This window comes from Spironucleus salmonicida, chromosome 5 (genome assembly GCF_000497125.1).
Source record: "Spironucleus salmonicida strain ATCC 50377 chromosome 5, whole genome shotgun sequence".
Classification (NCBI taxonomy): domain Eukaryota; phylum Fornicata; order Diplomonadida; family Hexamitidae; genus Spironucleus; species Spironucleus salmonicida.
Window position 1 is genome coordinate 415,093 of NC_090600.1, and position 17,374 is coordinate 432,466.

Consider the following 17,374-nt stretch of genomic DNA (forward strand, 5'->3'; position numbering starts at 1 on the left):
ATGAACACAAATTAACACTCTCTTTCTTCTAAACAACTAGAGACTATTTTAGAACGTAAAAATGAACTAGAAATGATTGACACAGTAAAATCAATATTGCAATCAGCGTTTTCAGATCCACCACCAGAATCCTACATTTTTCCGCTTATCAAAAATGTATCACCATCTTAGAACAAGTTGTTGAAGCGTCTTATCCATCTGTTCTGGCCCCTTGTGTAATTTTATGATGGCCACGGGGCCCTCAAGCCCTACACAATTTTGATTTGCAACTCGATCCTTTCGGATCTGAAACATCCAAACGAGTTCATCCAAATATCCGCATTACGTTGTGTAGCCTCTCTAGAAGTTAGAAAGGTCGTATAAAACGTCATTCAGGGCGTAATATTTTTGCTTAATTCAGATTTCTCAGAAGTCCGCGTAGCAGCAGCATTTACGCTCATGTAGATAGAGAGCAAGTTCCCAGGTCTTTGCTAAGCCTCTCTGATCGAGCAAACTCTGCAAACAGAAAGCGACCAGGAGGTCCTCGCCTGGCTTGTAAAATTTTTAGCGCTAAACAGTCAAATACAGCTTAATAACGCTCTAAATACCCTTATTCACCAGCACAGCCCATTTACGACCAATTTCAAGCTTGGGGCTGCCATTTTCGACTCATTCGGAGCGTTTAACGAGCAGAATCAGCAGATTTTACTACAGAACATTTAGCAGCCGGAACAGTTGAGCCCGATCGTCCTCTCATCCGCCGGACTTGCGCTGCAAAATTACCCCGTTCAGTCAGCGCTCTGCCTGCTGCAGTCCTGCAAAGACGCGCCTGAGGCCGCAGTTTTGCAGGTCATCGACATCATTTCGACGCAAAATTACGAGGAAAAAACTGACCTGATTTGCATGCATTTGACGCAGTTTTTCTTGTCGAATCAGTCGAATTTGAGCGTTTTCAAGCTGCTCAAAAGCAAGATTCTCCTCAAATTGAGCACTGGAAATCTGAACGCCAAAAGCGCCATTATTAATGCGCTATGCTCTTCGCGGCTCATTGAGAGCAAATTCGTCGATCTGCAGCTAGAAATTCTATCTACGATATAATAATTAAATTATTTTGAAAATTTTACAGTTTCTATGTTGAATAACATAATTATGTTAGCTAGTGTATAATAATCCGAGTTTTAGGTTTTGGTTGTTAACGAAAATGTAAAATCTTTGATATTTTAGGAATGTTGCTAAGTTATAAGCGAAGTTATCGTTAGTTGTGCGTAGTAATAGGGAGAGAAAGTAGTAGAAATTTGCAAAATTTGTATTCAAAATTTGGTTAAAACTTGTGATGAAAATGGGTTTTTGAGTATTTTAAAGGGGTTAAGACAGATAATAGTTAATAATGAAGAAGTTATCGTTGGATTTTTATTTTTGCTGCCTTTAAAGATAGAAATTTACGAAACAAATGCACAAAATTTATATATCTAAATGATCATAAATAATATAAAGAAGGGCCCAAATGATGAAGTTTAACTTTTTTAAGAAATAAAAAATGGTAGTAATAGCCAAATCACCGTGCAATATATGAAATTAGTGCTTCAGTTGATATAATTTGACCTTGATAAATTCGTCATAGGGAGACTAATTATTGGTTGTGCTCAGCTTATCAATAACAGTGTGAAGCTAACTGATTCTGAGAAAAATTATTGCTTAACAGTGTTATAGGAAGTTTACAGTATTGGCCGTACTGGTAAGAGGTCTTTAGTTTTAAATAATAACGTGTAATAGTGTAAACCACAAATATAATAAATACAAATTTAAAAACAGTCTCAAAGTCGATACTTAGATTTTTCAATCCTTAAGACTACTCATGAATAGTAAAAGTAATAACTTCATTCTAGTTTGTAAAATTTTTAATAGCTAGCAGCAGATCCTAAAAATGTTACTTAAATTATATAACTTTCTGCAGATGCGGATATGGTATATTCTGAGGCAATTGCTGTAATAAATAAAAACAACTTAACCCTTCATGTGCTTTTCATTAATAGAACTGATTAACCAATAACAGACTTAGAATTGGAGCTATTTTCAGATTCAATCTAAGTATCAAGAAATTCAAAGAAACTATCTCTAGAACCGCAAACAAGCTCATTTTTAACATATTCAATTTCTATAAATACATGTTAGAGCTCTATAATCTATGGTAATTTGATTTGTAAAATTCAGTAAAAAGCAAAAACTCGTTTTAGAGAGCTAATTCTTAGAATCAATGAAATCCGTATTCCTGTAAGTAATTTCTTAAGACCAATCGGAGTATCTGAAAGCGAGTTTTCGAGAGAATTCTCAAGTCTAGAGTTTGAGGGAAACTGCAAAACCATAAATGATATTCATCACATAACAAAAAAAGTTAACGGATAAATTATCAAATTTATAGACTGTGACCAAATGAAAAACGCCATGATAAGCTGTATATCAGTGTAGAACGAAATAGTTTTAATAGTTTTCAATGAGGTTAATGGATGTTGTGGAATTAAGGTCAAAGCAGGAAGTTAAGGGCTTGTTAGAAGTGTTATGGAAGAGCTGGCGTGATAGAAATGGTTATCATTAAAAGTACAATAAAATTGTAGTCTAAGTGGGGTTTCTTAATTAACTTTCAATATTTTAGTCAGTTGAAATAATGTTAGTGAATAAGAGAATAGTGATATAAAAAGTTTTCATATCACTGGCATATCGCTAGCCTGTCCTTGATCTGCTTCGGCGTCTCGGTGGGCTCCATGTCGAGTTCTTTGAAGAGTTGCGTGCGGGACTTCTCGAGTCCCTCGCCAATCGCGTCGAGGCCCTCGAAGAGCTGCACCTACCTGGTTTTCCACTCTACTAGAAGCTTCTTCAGCATTTTCTTGCAGCCTGTCATCTGCTCGTTGCTGATAACCTCGTCGGCCTCGGTAACGGTAATCAGTGCTAGCCTCTTCTGCACCTGGGCTACCTCGTCCCTGAGCTGTGCCTCCGACTTGACGTTCTGGAGCTGCGTCTGCTCTGCCTTCAGTTGGGCTACGTCGGCCTGCAGTGCCTCGATCGTGTCGGCGTAGTCAGCATTCTGCTGCTTGAGGGCGTCCAGCTCGCCCTCCGGTATCGGGGTGATGAGCGCCTGGTTGTACACGTAGAGCTTGCCGGACTTGCCGACCTGCAGGAAGGTGACCTTCTGGTCGGCGACGAGCTTGTCGAGGGCGCGCTGGACGAAGGTCTTGGAGTACTTAGAGGCGGTGAAGTTGATGACGGTCTGGAGGGAGAAGGGGGAGTTGTTCTGGGCGAAGAGCTGCAGGATCTCCTGCTCCATTGGGAGCGCTGCGCCGTCCGGGCCTGCGCCCTACCCAAATTGTATCCCCACTTAGCTCAGTTGGTAGAGCGTTTGGCTGTAGAGCTCTGTAGTTACCGAACGGTCACTGGTTCAACTCCGGTAGTGGGGAATTTTAACTTTCCGGCTCCGCTGCACGGCAACCCCGAGCGCCAGGGCAAAAGATTAAAAGATTGGGGAAATCCGGGAATTGAACCCGGGACCTCCTCTACCCTAAAGAGGAATCATTCCACTAGACCAATTTCCCACGGCTATGGGCGCGCCTTCCGGTCCGGCGCGGGCAGCGGGAGACACGGCGCCCTAGTGGGCTGAGTTTGGCCAGGGCATGCGGGCGCAGCCCTCGGTGCCCGGCCGTAGCGGGCAGGCAGGCACGGCCGCGCCATGAGGTGCGCCGCGGGGCAGGGGTAGGAACGATCGAACAGCATCTCACTAGAAGTAGTTTTTGATAAGCAGGATCTCATCGCACAGAATCTCGTCCTCCTCCAAAAATTGCGTGTACTGCACGTGCATGTCAACTAGCTCGCTTTCCGAGGCCACGGGGCGGATCATCTCGTTCGACTAAGACACCTTTGGGGACACCTTCGTCAGCCTGGCGGACGATCGCACTACTTTCTTCATTGGAGAGTGGCAAATTTAAGTCTGCTATAATTATATATATTCCGTATAATGGCGGGAAGTTAGCAAAATATACTTCTGTTTATAGATACATATACCATATGCATCAATGGCAATAAGTTATTACTTATTTTTTTTTGTTTTAGTTACTAAAAATATTAAAACAGATTACAATATATTAACAAACTTACGGTTCATAAAAATTATTTTTACCTGGTATTATAATTTAAATTGTTATATTAAACATTAGAATACTTAAATATTTTAAATAACTATAAACATTATCAATTATAAACAATAACTTAAACAAAGTTTTAAATTATACCTACTATATGCGTGGCATGTATTATAATACTAATATTATACATAATTTGCAAAAGACACCATCCTTATTCGATGGGTAAACTAAACGTATTGTAAATAGTAATAGTACTATTTATAATCACTTAAAAAATACTTTGACCTGTAACTATTTACCGGAGACTAATTTACTGATTTATATATCATTATCAAAACATCTAATCTAATCCTATATTTGACTAAATCCGCAAAATAGCTATCAGAAGCTAAAGGATGTGTATACTCTGCTGATAAAGATAATTCTGGCACTTTTAATAAATTTGGTAGAAGATTTCATTATTTTTTTCATTTTTATTCCGTTAGAAACGATATATTTATTTATATTTATTAGGGAAAATAATTTAAACTAAACTAACATTGGTATGCTTTCATCTGTTTAATTTTACTTTGTTAGCTTACTAAATCTGTTTGGATGTATGCTTATTACAATTGCTTGTAATGAGGATACTTTTATTTTCATTTTTGTCAAGAAGAGCATGATAGTGAATATCAATTACTAGTATGTGTTTTATTTCTTTGAAATCAGTATTAGAAATTATCTTGGCCACCATTACCTAGATGGATTTCTGATTTAATTAAAGCATATATAAAGTACTAATTTTTTCATTATATAATGTTGCAATAAAAAACAGCTCACTAAGTTAACTATCACATCATCTCCAGTTATTTTCGCATCTCCTCTTCCTCGTTGCCTCCGTTGCCTCTTCCCTGGCTTTTGCAAGATGCTATAAACTCTTCTACGTCCTTCTATGATATTTCTCTCATCAGCAGGCCAAGAACCTCAGGATCAACTATCTCCTTATAAACCTAAATTTTGCCAAATTTCTGCTCTAAAATTTTTGAAAATTCGGCGATGTGCTTGTTTTAAAAGTGCTCCTAGCAGAATAGGATAGTAAAGACACTCTTATGCAGCGCCGGGCGAAGGACCTTTGAGTCGAAGAGTGACTCGTTTTGCTGCAAAAACTGAGCATGAGCCGAAGCTATTTTAGCAGCTTCACGCCGGTCGCTGGATGTCATTGCCTCTCTAGCCAGCATTTCGAGGGTGAAATTGCTCTCTGTGCTGCTGAATAGCTTCAAGTTAGCAGACTCGAATCTTTGATTATGCATAGCAGAAATCTATGTTAATACTGCATTAACACCGCAATACAAGGGCATATATAATATAAGAGGATTTTGGATCTATAAATCGTATAGTGAAGCTTAGTAGTAAAATTTGAGTTTTGAGTATGATAAATATCCACTTATTTCTTTAGATGATTTTTAATGAAGTATCATAATATATATTTAATTTATGATAATCTATGAGGTAGGGTATTAGGATAAACGTTATGATTCATTTTATTTATACATTATAAATTAAATATCATTACTATATTAGATAGTTTTTATAATAATTCAAATAATTATATATAACAAATATTAGCATTTCAATATAAATGTATATAAAATCATGTAATAATACTATATAAGTTAGCAGATAAATCTAGAAAATGATATAGATATAAATAATATCTGGATTATTACGATTTTTAGTTTTTAACAATTTTATATAATTAATATATCTCATAATAATAATCATAATAATGTGTTCTAAAAATGATAATCATGTTATAAATAATTTTGATAAACTCTCAGGAAGAATTAGCGGGTATAAATGCGAACAACGAATTTGAGTATGCAATTAACTAAGATTTTAATGTTTAGCTTATAGATTCTGACTTAATATCAGTTTTTAATGGTTTTCTATCAGGTGCACGACATATAATACGTATTGAACAAATAGTTGATAATTTCTAATTTATAGTGACAAGTGAAGCTATAATACAAGATATTACTATCTAAATAACAATAGATATCTTAGCAACGGATTCATTTTCTCTTGTAAAAAGCTCTCGAAGGTCATAAATAAAAAATATATACTTCACCCTGAAGACCAAAAACGTTTTGAATGATATTAAAATAAGCTTTTTTGAAAACTTTATTAACTCTGATATTAGTAGCTCATTTTTTGAACTTGATGCGAGTCTAACTAAAATATAGAAATAGAATTTCACAATAATTTATAATGCTCCAAAATCAAAAATTTCCAATATTAATATACAGCAAGATTTATACAATGTTTAGTTTGCAACCTGTTTCTATTTAGTAGAAGATGCTGATCATCTTATTATCACATAAAATGTTATATAATGCAAAACTGTAAATGGTGTTGCATATAGTAGTATTGGAACCATTAATAATATTAATATTATATAAACTATAGGTTAAATTAGTTTCAATATAGGAGTTGCCTAGTAGTTATAAGGATAAGCTAGCTCAATCCATATATATATGAAAATAGCTCAGAATGATGATATATTTACTATTCTAGCTATAACATAAACCCTCTAAGCTATCCTGAATTCGTTTGATCTTGAACTCGAGATCATTATTGACTCAGCTAAGGAATAAAGTAATATATAAATGTTCTCATCTGCAGCTGAGGTCGTACTAATCAGTGATATATCAGTCCAGATAAGATTATACGTATTTGAATCATTATTAAAAGTATCATTTTTCGGGGATAAATGTAAATCTTAAGAATTTAAGAATATTTCAATATAAATGATTTAACAAAGTGGAGATTTACCGTAATAGTTGATATAATTAGCAGAGGATATAGAAAAATCCATTTTCTCAAATTTGTATTTCTAGTTCGAAAGTAGTGCAGATTCTTATCTTGGCAAGTAATCATATTATGGTATATGTAATAAAGCAGTAGATGTTACATTACAAAATATTGTAATAATTTAGACTGGTATTATTAAAAATGTTAATAGTTAATTTCAATTATTTGGTTTGTTTAATTAGGCATCATTGGTATAGATTGTTAATTTGTCAATTAGATTTTAATGCATATTTGAAAGCTAGGATAGAAATAATGATAATATATTTGCCGGTTTAGGTTAGACGATTATTGATAGTACTTTAACTAATATTATTGTATTCATATCTTTGTAATCAAAACCTTAACTTCAGTCTTATTTTGGCATCTCTAAAATTTTAAAAAATACAACATTGTAGGTTTTAAATATGTTCGGCGAGATAAAGTTAGATAATATTAATAGTATACATGGAATATCGGAAGAAATAAACAATTGTACTATAATGCATCTAATGATTAACGTATTTTATTAAGCTATCAATACACCAGACTGCTATATTTTAGGGAAAGAAGTTACTGAAACAAAACTTTAGTATATAGTTGAGCTTACAATTAAATAAGAATGTAAAAAAGGTGTAAAATTATAAAAAGAGTTACTAGACTCGGACATATCAAACACTGCTATATTAGCTGGTAATGGAAAAGGGTTAATTACGTTTTAGCCTGACGACTTATAGATAGGTTCTTTTGCTAATTAATATATTATAACAGGTCAATGGAAAGCTCACCCCAAATATAACTCCAAGTTCATTTATCTAGCAAATCTATTTACAACTTCGACTACTAGTTATATAGAGATTTTAGACACTCCTCCATTTCCATTCATGCAAACTGCTAATGGATCAATATACTTAAAGAATTAAAGAAGAATATGCTTAAAAAATTGTGCATAATTATTTAATGGCGATGTAATTACATGTGGCCTTGGGTTTATGGGACTAGAATGCACAACATATTCCTGTGGTCCAAATTTTTGTAAAAATAGTGGGGTATGTGACTCAACATCTGGTTGTAAGTGCTTACCTGGGAAGTACGGTAAAACCTGCTAACATGACTTTTGCAATACTTGTATTGGAGACATGTGTGAGAAACCTATAAAACATTCACTTCCTGTATGCGCAGGAGACTAGATAACAACTTGTTAAAATGGTATTAACGCTGATAATTTTTGTGTCTGCAAAAGTGGATATTTTACAAAGAAAAGACCCTGTGGAAGTTTCAAATGCAAAACTGATAGAGACTGTAGCGATTAAAAATGTATTAATGGAAATTGCAACTGCAGGCCTACCTTAGGTGGTTTAAGCTGTCAGTATTGTATAGGAAATGATGTTAGCTGCAAATAATAATGTGTTAGTGGGGACTGCTAATTTGGAAATGGCTGTATTTACCTAGAAGGTATCTCTGGGGACTACCAGTGCTCGAATTGTATTGATAATAGAATTTCTCCACGTTGCATGGATTGTAAAGTTGGCTTCATTAAGGTGGTAAATTCTTGTTTCAGTAAATGCAACACTTGTAAGACAGGAGTTTGCTACTTCTTGGATAAATGCATAAGCAAAGATCCTGCATTGTGTGAATATGGTTGTATATCATGTAGCATAGGTGTTTCTGGAGATAAATGCAATATTTGCTAAGTTAATTATTAATTTTATAACTACAATTGCTACTAAATACTGGACCAAGACGTAACCTTTGGCGTGTGTTTTACTATAGATGGTAAGAATAAATGCCTCAGCTGCGTGGTTGGATATATTTTGTATAAGGATTAGTGCGTACTGAAATGCTCTAAGGAGTCTTGCCAGTATGGGACTTGCTAGGAAGATTAGACCTGCCTATGCAAAGACTTCTTTGAAGGACCTTCTTGCGCCTCCTGCCTAAAGGGTACTGTCTTCTTCGATGGGCTGTGCTAACAAGAATGTGGCGACTGCAACGGTTAGTGTTTTTACACCAAAGAGAGCATTTTGACCTGCATTACCTGCCTTGATGGCTACATGGGAACTGATTGTATGCAGTGCCAAGAAGGATTCGTATTTGAAAACTCGCAATGTTTGCAGATCTGCGACACTTGTAACGGCAAAGACTGCGTAGTCCAGCTGCGTATAGAGATTTGCTTTGGGGCATGTTTTACGGGATATATAGGAGATTCTTGCCAGGTTTGCGATGCGCCAAATGGCTACTTTCCAGTTTTATCCTGGTGCTATTAGAAATGCGACACCTGCGTATACGGTGAATGCTTTAACACTGAATCTGGCGATGTGATTTGCACCAGCTGCTACGATAACAGAGTCGGAACGCAGTGCAACAATTGCTTGGATGGATATATACTGGCTATGGAAAAATGCTAAAAATAGGTAACAGAGGATAAGTGCTTTTTGGTAGATGTTGACTTAATCTGCATAGGGTGCAGGCCAGGGAAAGTTTTAGCCGATGCCACATGTCACGATGTCTGCCTGTATCCTTCCTGCTAGGGCACCTGCTATCTGACCGATGTGTCATTTATCTGCCTGGATTGCTATAACGGGTTCTTGCTGGTGGATCAGAAATGTTATGAGCAAACTGAAAATCCCAAAGGGGACTGCTATATCAAGAGCGAAGAGATTATTTGCATCTGCTATCCTGGGTTCTCCGGCGTCGACTGCAGTTCCTGCATCGGAATCATCCAAAATGAGCGGTGCTACATCCGAGATGGCTCAATAACTAGTGGCACCTGCTACAAAGATGCACTGGATGCGATGGACAAGTTTTGCTAGACCTGCCAGTACAACTACCAACTTCCGCTGTGCCAGGAATGCTCACCAGGATATGAGATCGACCTGGTGGCCATGACATGCTCTGTGTGCGCTACCGGATATCTGGATTCTAACCTACTTCCACCGGACCAGCTGAGCCAAGTTGGGCCCGACCGATGCATTGCTAAATGCGTTAGCTGCCTGAACGGAGATTGCTATTACTAGGGCGATGCAATTTTTTGCATATCATGCAAAAACGGGTATGATCCGTCTACTGCGTGCCAAACGTGCGCTCCCGGTTATTTGCAGTTTGGCGCGTACTGTATCGTGTATGGTGTAGCAGGATGTGGTGAGACTGAATTTGGCGAAAAATATTGTTTATAATGTGAGGATAATCTTAAATCCTTCAACTGCACACAGTGTTCACTAAATTCCTACATACCTGAGTGTTATATACACTCGGATATTAATAAAGGCGATTGTTATATCTAAGGGTCATCAGTAATTTGCACCGATGAAATTTGTTTAGCCCATATACTAGAATCCAACGATTGCACTAAATGTTAGTCAGAATTTCTACTATATAATGGGTCATGTTGGAAAGGCGTTCCTCCATAAAGCAATAAGCTAAGAGGGGATTGTTACACATCTGAGAAAGGAATATATTGTAAGACTTGCTAAACAAACTGGTCTGGGAACAAATGCAGTCGGTGCTCGGATGACTATATTAGTTGTATGTGTGTTTTTGAGGCTTTTCATTAATGCTGCTGCCCTATCATTTATGATTAAAATGGAATATGCTATAGGAACCAATTAAATAAAGTCATTTGTAGATAGTGTTTTAGTGGATACTAACTTGTTGACAATACATGTGTCATCAAAACGATTAACACTAGAATGTTAATTTTATGGTTATTACTTATAATAATTATAATAATTATCGTTATAATTATATTAATTATATACAGTCGAATGAGTCCGTCCGATAAATAACAGCTTTTAGTACGATACAAAAAGATAGTGAAATCTATGAGTAGCCGATTAATGTTCTTCATTTTAGCATAACTTCTTTCTGTTATCATAGCGATCCAAGACGTCTATATCAATAATTTTGGTATGTAAAATACTGTAAATATATTTTCGATGGTTCCCATATTATGTTTATTCTTCTTTTCCTCAGTTCCTGATAAAAATATATTTTTCTACAACAAATAGTCCCACTATTACTTGTTTGTTCTTATAGCTATGTTAGAATTATGCTTCAACTATATACAATTTGATGGGGTTCCAATATTTTTACAAAACTTTGGCGAAGAGACATATAAGTTAGCTGGTCCTCCGGTGACGCTATTTTTGACAGTATTTTTTGGGGCTATGAAATTTACAAAGTAATAAAAGATATCAATTTTTGTTGGTATTACTCTTCCCCTTTTCCTATAATTTTTAAGCGCTATAACTGAATTTAATTCTAGTGGGTACGTATCGGATGCTTCCAGAGGATCTGTTATCTATGGCTAAATATTGATAGGTATTGCAATCCTGATAATAGGGGTCAAGTTTTACCTGTATGAGATAATTTTAATCAAATACGGCGAGATGGGTTCTATAAACAGACTCGCTATTTCTGCTTTACTTGTAAATGCATTTGTTGGATGCATCAATCCATCTTAAATGATAGATGCAATCCTAGATTATAGAATTTTCACATTTAGTATTATTACTCAGCTGCTTTTTAATGTCATTAATATCATCGTAATGATGCATCTTTCTGCGGTGGAATTTTCAATAAACCTAATCTCATCCGCCATCTGGGCCATTTTTATATCTTCTGTGGGAAATTACCACCACGCATCGCAAAATTATTACGCTGAGTCGTATACTAGCATCATTTTGAACACAATATCGCTGATCGTACTATTGCTGTGTCTGATCTACTTTGCCATCCACAACTCCCAGTGGTACTCGCAGGCCAATGAGAAGTTGAAGAAAGAGGTAAAAATTGTAACGGGCGTAAAAGCCTTCTGGAAGTCTCGCTTTTTGCAGCGGAAGTAATTCACTCGTGCCGCATCGCAGCAACAAAACAGTGTCCTAGACCCGACGGAAAATATGAAGGCCCTGAAAATCTACGATCAGCTTAAAAGGTCATAGACCAATGTTACGATGGAGCTTAAAAATACTCAGTCCGATTCTAGTTTAATCTCACCTGCTCCGATACCCAAATCGCATTCAATATTTCCAAACGACAAAGGTGGTAGCTCGCTAAAGCGGGTAGTAACGTGCAACAAAAACACCAACGTGCTATGCTACGTACAGCCTATAAGAACAGACACCGTGCAGCAATTGATCATAGCAAATAACGAGGCACAGAATAGTATGTAGGAGGACAGCGCGATGCTTACCTTCGATTAAATTGGCCAAAAGCTCAAGGATATGCTCGGCGTGGAGAAGGACGAGCTGGTCTGGTGATTTAATACGGTCCCATATATTAAGTTGTCCCAGTGCTGCTCAGTATATGGTTACCAGGCGCTAGCACCACTAACATGCCAACAATAAAAGTATGGCGGGCTTTATTTTACATAATATCGGATTCTACCAACATTTTATTCCACTCCGCCAATGTTAATTTATACCAACTGTAACTGTGCCCAGAAAACTTATTCTGCCGTTGCCGAATTTTTGTCCCAGAAGGTCACCTTCAATAAGTGTGACAAGGTGGACTGCGACTTCCTGGTTGACGACTCAGTTTCCGTCTATCACGCCCCTTCCATCATATTTTATATGATGAGGAAGGCCGAGCAACTTCCTCAGAGTGAGGCCAAGGTGGCTGTGTTTGACTGCTACCTCCAGTGTGTGTACAGCTTACTGCAGTACTTGTGTGCATTCACGTCCAATGACAAGCTTGTTGCCGCAAGACTCGAAAAGGACCTTGCCTGCATCAACGAGGGGCTTTCCAGCACCACTTTCATCGCCGACAAGAAATCAGCTGCGGATATCTTTGTTGCCTATGCTCTCAATCAAATTTTTGGGAAGTATGTTGCCGAAAAGAACGCCAAGAAGTACTCCCATATAGTAAGATATGTCGCAACTGTCTGCTGCCCCATCGCGTACAAGAAGTGATCCCGAAAGTCTCATTTCTTTTTTAGAAAGCCCATTATGGAGCTTTGCTTTTATACCTTTTTCTCTACCTTTGTAGTGGCAATTACTCCCTGGTCGTTTATTTTTGTCTACCTCTATATCACGTAGGCGTCTTCCGCCGTGTCGATTACTTTCTGCTCCGGCTCAACGGTTTCCTTTGGCAAATTCTCTTAGGCGACTTACTTGCGATGCTGTGGGCAGTCGGCACGTTGGCTATAAAGCGCATCGAACTTAACTATCTCCTCGAACAGGACCTCTATATCGTAGTCGAATGCATCGTCTGTCAGGAACGCGTAAACCGGCCCCTTGTTGAATACTAAAGAGGCTTTCTTGTTTACAAACTGCAACGACAAGTACGGCATCTGTGGAGCTTCCAGCAGCTGATTTGTCTTATCCTCGCCTATCTCCCTTCTTAGCAAATTCACGGAAACAAAGTTCTGCTCTTTCAAAAAGTCCTCCAGCGACATTGTTCAATTTTAGCATTAGCATGCTGTACTATATAATAACCGTAAAAATCGTCATAAACAATTCCTCATTCTTCACAACCCTAAAATGTGCTTCAGATTATCGTAGAGCCACGATTCGTTCAGATTTGCACTCTCGTCCTCGAAAAGTTTCACCGAGTCGTTGTTGACCAGCTCTATGATAAACTGGTCCAGGTCGTAAATCTGGTCGATTTCACCCCCTTCCTTCTGCTCCCTCATGTCCTCCCTTAACTGGTCAAACTGCGCCTTCAGCTCCGCTGGGATCTCGCAGAAGCTCAGCTTGCCGGTCCCCTTCTCTCCCTTCTCGCCCAAGTCTGCAATGCCACAAAATCGCTCAAAGTAGCTAAAGCAGGGCAGCTCGTCGCCCATCTCGTTGATTTTGTCCTCGATGATCAGGTCGTCGACAATCGCCAAATTCATGACCACTGCCATCTTGTGCGCGCTGACGCTCACGAAGCACGCCGCCTCGGCCGGCTTGTAGTCTGCTTCGTTCTGCGGGAGCCTGGCCGTGAAGCACTCAAACCGGGGGCACAGCTGCGCCACGTCCTCCAGAAAGGTGAATATCTTTGGCTGGGACAACAGGTGCGACGTTTAGAACTTCTGGGAGGTCAGCAGCGCGTGGTGGGGCACCAGCGTCTCCGAGCGGGCGGTGTGGACCTGCAGCTGGCGCAAAAAGTCGATGAGATTGTCGTGGGGCGCCTCGATGAGGCAGAACGCATAGCCTGCCGAGTTCGAGAGGAAGCCCGTGTAAACTGGATCCGCCGCTTCCGAGGACGTAAGCTGCTTGAACAGCTGTTTGATATTATCAAAAGTCGTGAGGATTTATGCCGCTAAAACGACACGGGAGATAGAGGGTGTAGTAAACTGAAGATTCTGTTGAATGTGGTCAAAAGCAGACACTGGGCGCATTTTAAAATTATTGAAGAAAATATATGAAAATAATATATAATAATGTTATAATTTGTTAGATTTTCCGAAATGCTTAAATTTGGGTTATGATGTTGTTAGGCGTGTTTCATTATTAATATTAATCTGATATTAAAATTACAGAATTGGAAACTATATTACGTGTTTTAATCTTTAATGCTTTTAGTAAATTTAGTGCCAATTTATATGCAATCTAATCAAAATATATAGTTCAGAAGCTCATGAAATGGATATTAGGCAACTTAATATACCGATAGAAACATTTATTCAATACTGGCGTAATTTTTGATTTAACATAAGTTCGTTTTACATAAAATAATCCAACCTCTTCTATTTATCTCACAATAGGTTATATATCATTATAATAAATTTTTAGTATAGGACATATACGTTTTTACGTTCCTATATTTCAACAACACTAGGGGGGATAAAATGTAGTCAGAAAATACTCGTTTGGATATTATAGCATATGTATAATTGTGGAATATAAATATACATAGATAGTTTTTTATTGTGTCTGTAAGCAAAGTAATCTAAAATTATTAACATGTTCAATAAAATACTTTAGTTTGTTAACAGATGGATCAGAATTTGTCTCATCATTACAAAATTACTATTTAAATTCATTTTTTAATTTATTACAATACTGTATTTATATATTATATACAAATAATTTCTTAATATTTAAAATGAGCAATATTCAAGTTCATTGTAGAATCCGCCCTGCAGGTGCAAACCCCTAAATGTAAGGCAAAAGAGAAGAAGCACATTAATTATATCAGGTAGATTATAACGATAATATCCTTCAAATCAAACCACCTAAATTAGTCGATAACCCAAATAAAAAATCTTAGTACAATTTCTAATACTCGCGGATATATGACGATCAAGCTAAGTAAGAAGATATATACGACCATCTTGTTAAGCCACTTTTACCAGAATTTCTTAAAGGAATAAACTGCACCGTATTCTGCTACGGCCAAACTGGTTCAGGAAAAACCCATACTATGACCGGTGGAACGGCGTCCTATAAGGAGCGAGGACTTATGCCTAGAGCTATCGAAAATCTTTTCAACCTCATCTCCCAGGACGATACGCGGGAGTATTCTGTCTTCTGCTCATACCTCTAAATTATGAATGATGGTGGATACGATCTTCTGTCCTAGTCAGGATAGTCAGAAAGTCGTTAGTTGGACGACCTCGAAAAAGTTAAACTACAAGAAGATGGCTCTGGAGAAATGCATGTCTCAGGTCTTTCTGCCCATCAAACTGCCAATATCGAGGCTGCCTTAAACGTACTATGGAACGGCGATTTGAATAGAATTGTGACAGCTACATCTCAAAATTAGGCATCCTCCCGCTCCCACTGTGTTTTCACTATGCATTTGCGCTCTAAGCAAGCTAATTCTGATGTAATCCGGCAGTCTAAATTCCATTTTGTTGATTTGGCAGGTTCAGAAAGAGTTGGTAAAACTGGTGCTGATGGTAAAGTTCTAGAACAGGCAAAGTATATCAATTCTTCCTTATTCTACCTAGAAATGGTTATCCATGCTTTAGCCAAAAAAGATCCACATGTACCATATAGGAACTCAATGATGACGTTCTTCCTCAGAGACTCACTGGGTGGAAACTGCAAGACCTGCATGCTTGCTACACTGGGGTTTGAGGTGTACAATTTACAGGAGACAATCTCCACTTGTTAATTTGCATAGAATGTGGCTATGATCAAGAATGCAGCTGTAGTTAACGAGGATGTAGATCCAAAACTTTTGATAAAGCGTCTTAAGGAGGAGAATTTAAGGTTGAAGGAGGAACTAAAACTGTTGAAAGAAGGTGATTCCGCGAATGCTAATAAAAATATCTCACAAGATGAAGAAAATACAATTCGAGAGATTGTAAATGCATATATAGCAAACCCAGATTAATCCTTCACGTTAGATGTTGGTAGCTGGTGGAAACTATAAATAGGAATTAGGATGATGAAATTGATGATTTTAGAAGGTGGACAATAGTCTGCATAAATCTAGCCAGTAGTGACTTAAAAAGTATTTGAATCGGACAGTGAAATAGAGCGTTTGAAATAGCTTTTACAACAAAGAGATGCAGAAATTGAAATATTGACACAAATGGTAGGAGGTGAAGCTGATGTTAAAAAGGAATAAGTTAAAGGACCTATGTATGATTACGAATAAATTGAATAAGACTATTAATCTAGACCAGTTTCAGAATAAAATGAAGTAGAATTTCCACCAAATCCATCATTTTAGCAAAATACAGTTATCCAAAACTCAAATTCAATATCTATAGTAAAAAATAATTCTATGAATTCACCCCCATAAGTTTTGCAATAGCAATAGAAGTCACTTCCAGAACAATAAATAAAAGCTTAAATTTTATCAAATCCAGGTGCTCTATGTAAAATTCCAATCGCTTCGTTAACACTCTAAACGCTGAAATCAGAATAGATTCTATTTTAAAATTTTCTCAAAACTTATTATAATAATGGGGAAATTACGAGTTAAAAATAGCTGTTAAAGGAACTTTATGGACAGGCAAAATAACTTGCAAATTTAGTTTAATAGTAACGTGGGTAAGCAGAAAATTTAAAAGCTGAAATTCTTAAAATTGTTGAAATTTCTGGTCGTGAAACTGAAGAAAGCGACTTTTTAAAGTAAAAATTAGCTGGATTAAGTAGTGAATATAAAGAAGGCGTTTAAGGCCTTAGGGAAACAAAGGCATAGGTTGAGGGATTAGAGGCTGAAATAGGGAGAGGTAAAACTTAAATAAAGAAGGATTTTGTAAGGTGGTATAAATATGCTGTATAAGTAGTTAGTTAAAGGATCAAACAAGATACTGATTTTAACGTAGGAGTAGGTGATTGTGAGGATGATATTAAGGCTTTTTATGAAATGAAAGATAAAATGGGAATTTGATCTGTATTGAGTTTAATGTTTATGACTACAATTATATATTAAATATCATTAATCGCACAACTCGAATATCAAATATTATTTATTAGGATTAAATATTATTATATAATAAATAATTAGACTTCATAAAAATTTGATTATAAATTACTACACCGCTCCTTCAGCGATTGTTC

General features: G+C 37.0%; 9 protein-coding genes and 2 non-coding genes across 11 annotated transcripts; 5 read left to right on the plus strand and 6 right to left on the minus strand. All coding sequences in view use genetic code 6, as the record gives it.

The window, feature by feature from the left end:
* SS50377_24840 (Coatomer beta subunit) lies at window positions 1–2,553 on the plus strand (the record flags this gene model as incomplete). Its single annotated transcript, XM_067908679.1, has 1 exon — window positions 1–2,553. The coding sequence occupies one exon, from the start codon at window positions 1–3 to the stop codon at window positions 2,551–2,553; it is 2,553 nt and encodes an 850-aa protein (XP_067763500.1).
* A 130-nt stretch (window positions 2,554–2,683) lies between these two features.
* Window positions 2,684–3,298, minus strand: SS50377_24841 (Tat binding protein 1(TBP-1)-interacting protein; the record flags this gene model as incomplete). The annotated part of the gene is made up of 1 exon (XM_067908680.1): window positions 2,684–3,298. One exon carries the CDS (start codon window positions 3,296–3,298, stop codon window positions 2,684–2,686), a length of 615 nt encoding a protein of 204 aa, XP_067763501.1.
* Window positions 3,299–3,343: 45 nt separating this feature from the next.
* SS50377_t20070 lies at window positions 3,344–3,428 on the plus strand. Its single transcript is given in 2 exon segments — window positions 3,344–3,380; window positions 3,393–3,428. It is a non-coding gene; the product is annotated as a tRNA-Tyr (tRNA).
* Window positions 3,429–3,491: 63 nt separating this feature from the next.
* On the minus strand, window positions 3,492–3,563 carry SS50377_t20089. Its single transcript has one exon. It is a non-coding gene; the product is annotated as a tRNA-Pro (tRNA).
* A 179-nt stretch (window positions 3,564–3,742) lies between these two features.
* Window positions 3,743–4,213, minus strand: SS50377_24842 (uncharacterized protein; the record flags this gene model as incomplete). The annotated part of the gene is made up of 1 exon (XM_067908681.1): window positions 3,743–4,213. The coding sequence occupies one exon, from the start codon at window positions 4,211–4,213 to the stop codon at window positions 3,743–3,745; it is 471 nt and encodes a 156-aa protein (XP_067763502.1).
* A 726-nt stretch (window positions 4,214–4,939) lies between these two features.
* SS50377_24843 (uncharacterized protein) lies at window positions 4,940–5,641 on the minus strand (the record flags this gene model as incomplete). The annotated part of the gene is made up of 1 exon (XM_067908682.1): window positions 4,940–5,641. One exon carries the CDS (start codon window positions 5,639–5,641, stop codon window positions 4,940–4,942), a length of 702 nt encoding a protein of 233 aa, XP_067763503.1.
* Window positions 5,642–5,887: 246 nt separating this feature from the next.
* SS50377_24844 (Transmembrane domain-containing protein) lies at window positions 5,888–12,190 on the plus strand (the record flags this gene model as incomplete). The annotated part of the gene is made up of 1 exon (XM_067908683.1): window positions 5,888–12,190. The coding sequence occupies one exon, from the start codon at window positions 5,888–5,890 to the stop codon at window positions 12,188–12,190; it is 6,303 nt and encodes a 2,100-aa protein (XP_067763504.1).
* A 150-nt stretch (window positions 12,191–12,340) lies between these two features.
* SS50377_24845 (uncharacterized protein) lies at window positions 12,341–12,841 on the plus strand (the record flags this gene model as incomplete). Its single annotated transcript, XM_067908684.1, has 1 exon — window positions 12,341–12,841. The coding sequence occupies one exon, from the start codon at window positions 12,341–12,343 to the stop codon at window positions 12,839–12,841; it is 501 nt and encodes a 166-aa protein (XP_067763505.1).
* Window positions 12,842–12,852: 11 nt separating this feature from the next.
* SS50377_24846 (uncharacterized protein) lies at window positions 12,853–13,326 on the minus strand (the record flags this gene model as incomplete). Its single annotated transcript, XM_067908685.1, has 1 exon — window positions 12,853–13,326. The coding sequence occupies one exon, from the start codon at window positions 13,324–13,326 to the stop codon at window positions 12,853–12,855; it is 474 nt and encodes a 157-aa protein (XP_067763506.1).
* A 72-nt stretch (window positions 13,327–13,398) lies between these two features.
* On the minus strand, window positions 13,399–14,253 carry SS50377_24847 (uncharacterized protein; the record flags this gene model as incomplete). Its single annotated transcript, XM_067908686.1, has 1 exon — window positions 13,399–14,253. The coding sequence occupies one exon, from the start codon at window positions 14,251–14,253 to the stop codon at window positions 13,399–13,401; it is 855 nt and encodes a 284-aa protein (XP_067763507.1).
* A 707-nt stretch (window positions 14,254–14,960) lies between these two features.
* On the plus strand, window positions 14,961–17,204 carry SS50377_24848 (Kinesin-like protein; the record flags this gene model as incomplete). Its single annotated transcript, XM_067908687.1, has 1 exon — window positions 14,961–17,204. One exon carries the CDS (start codon window positions 14,961–14,963, stop codon window positions 17,202–17,204), a length of 2,244 nt encoding a protein of 747 aa, XP_067763508.1.
* Between the last annotated feature and the right edge of the window lie 170 nt (window positions 17,205–17,374).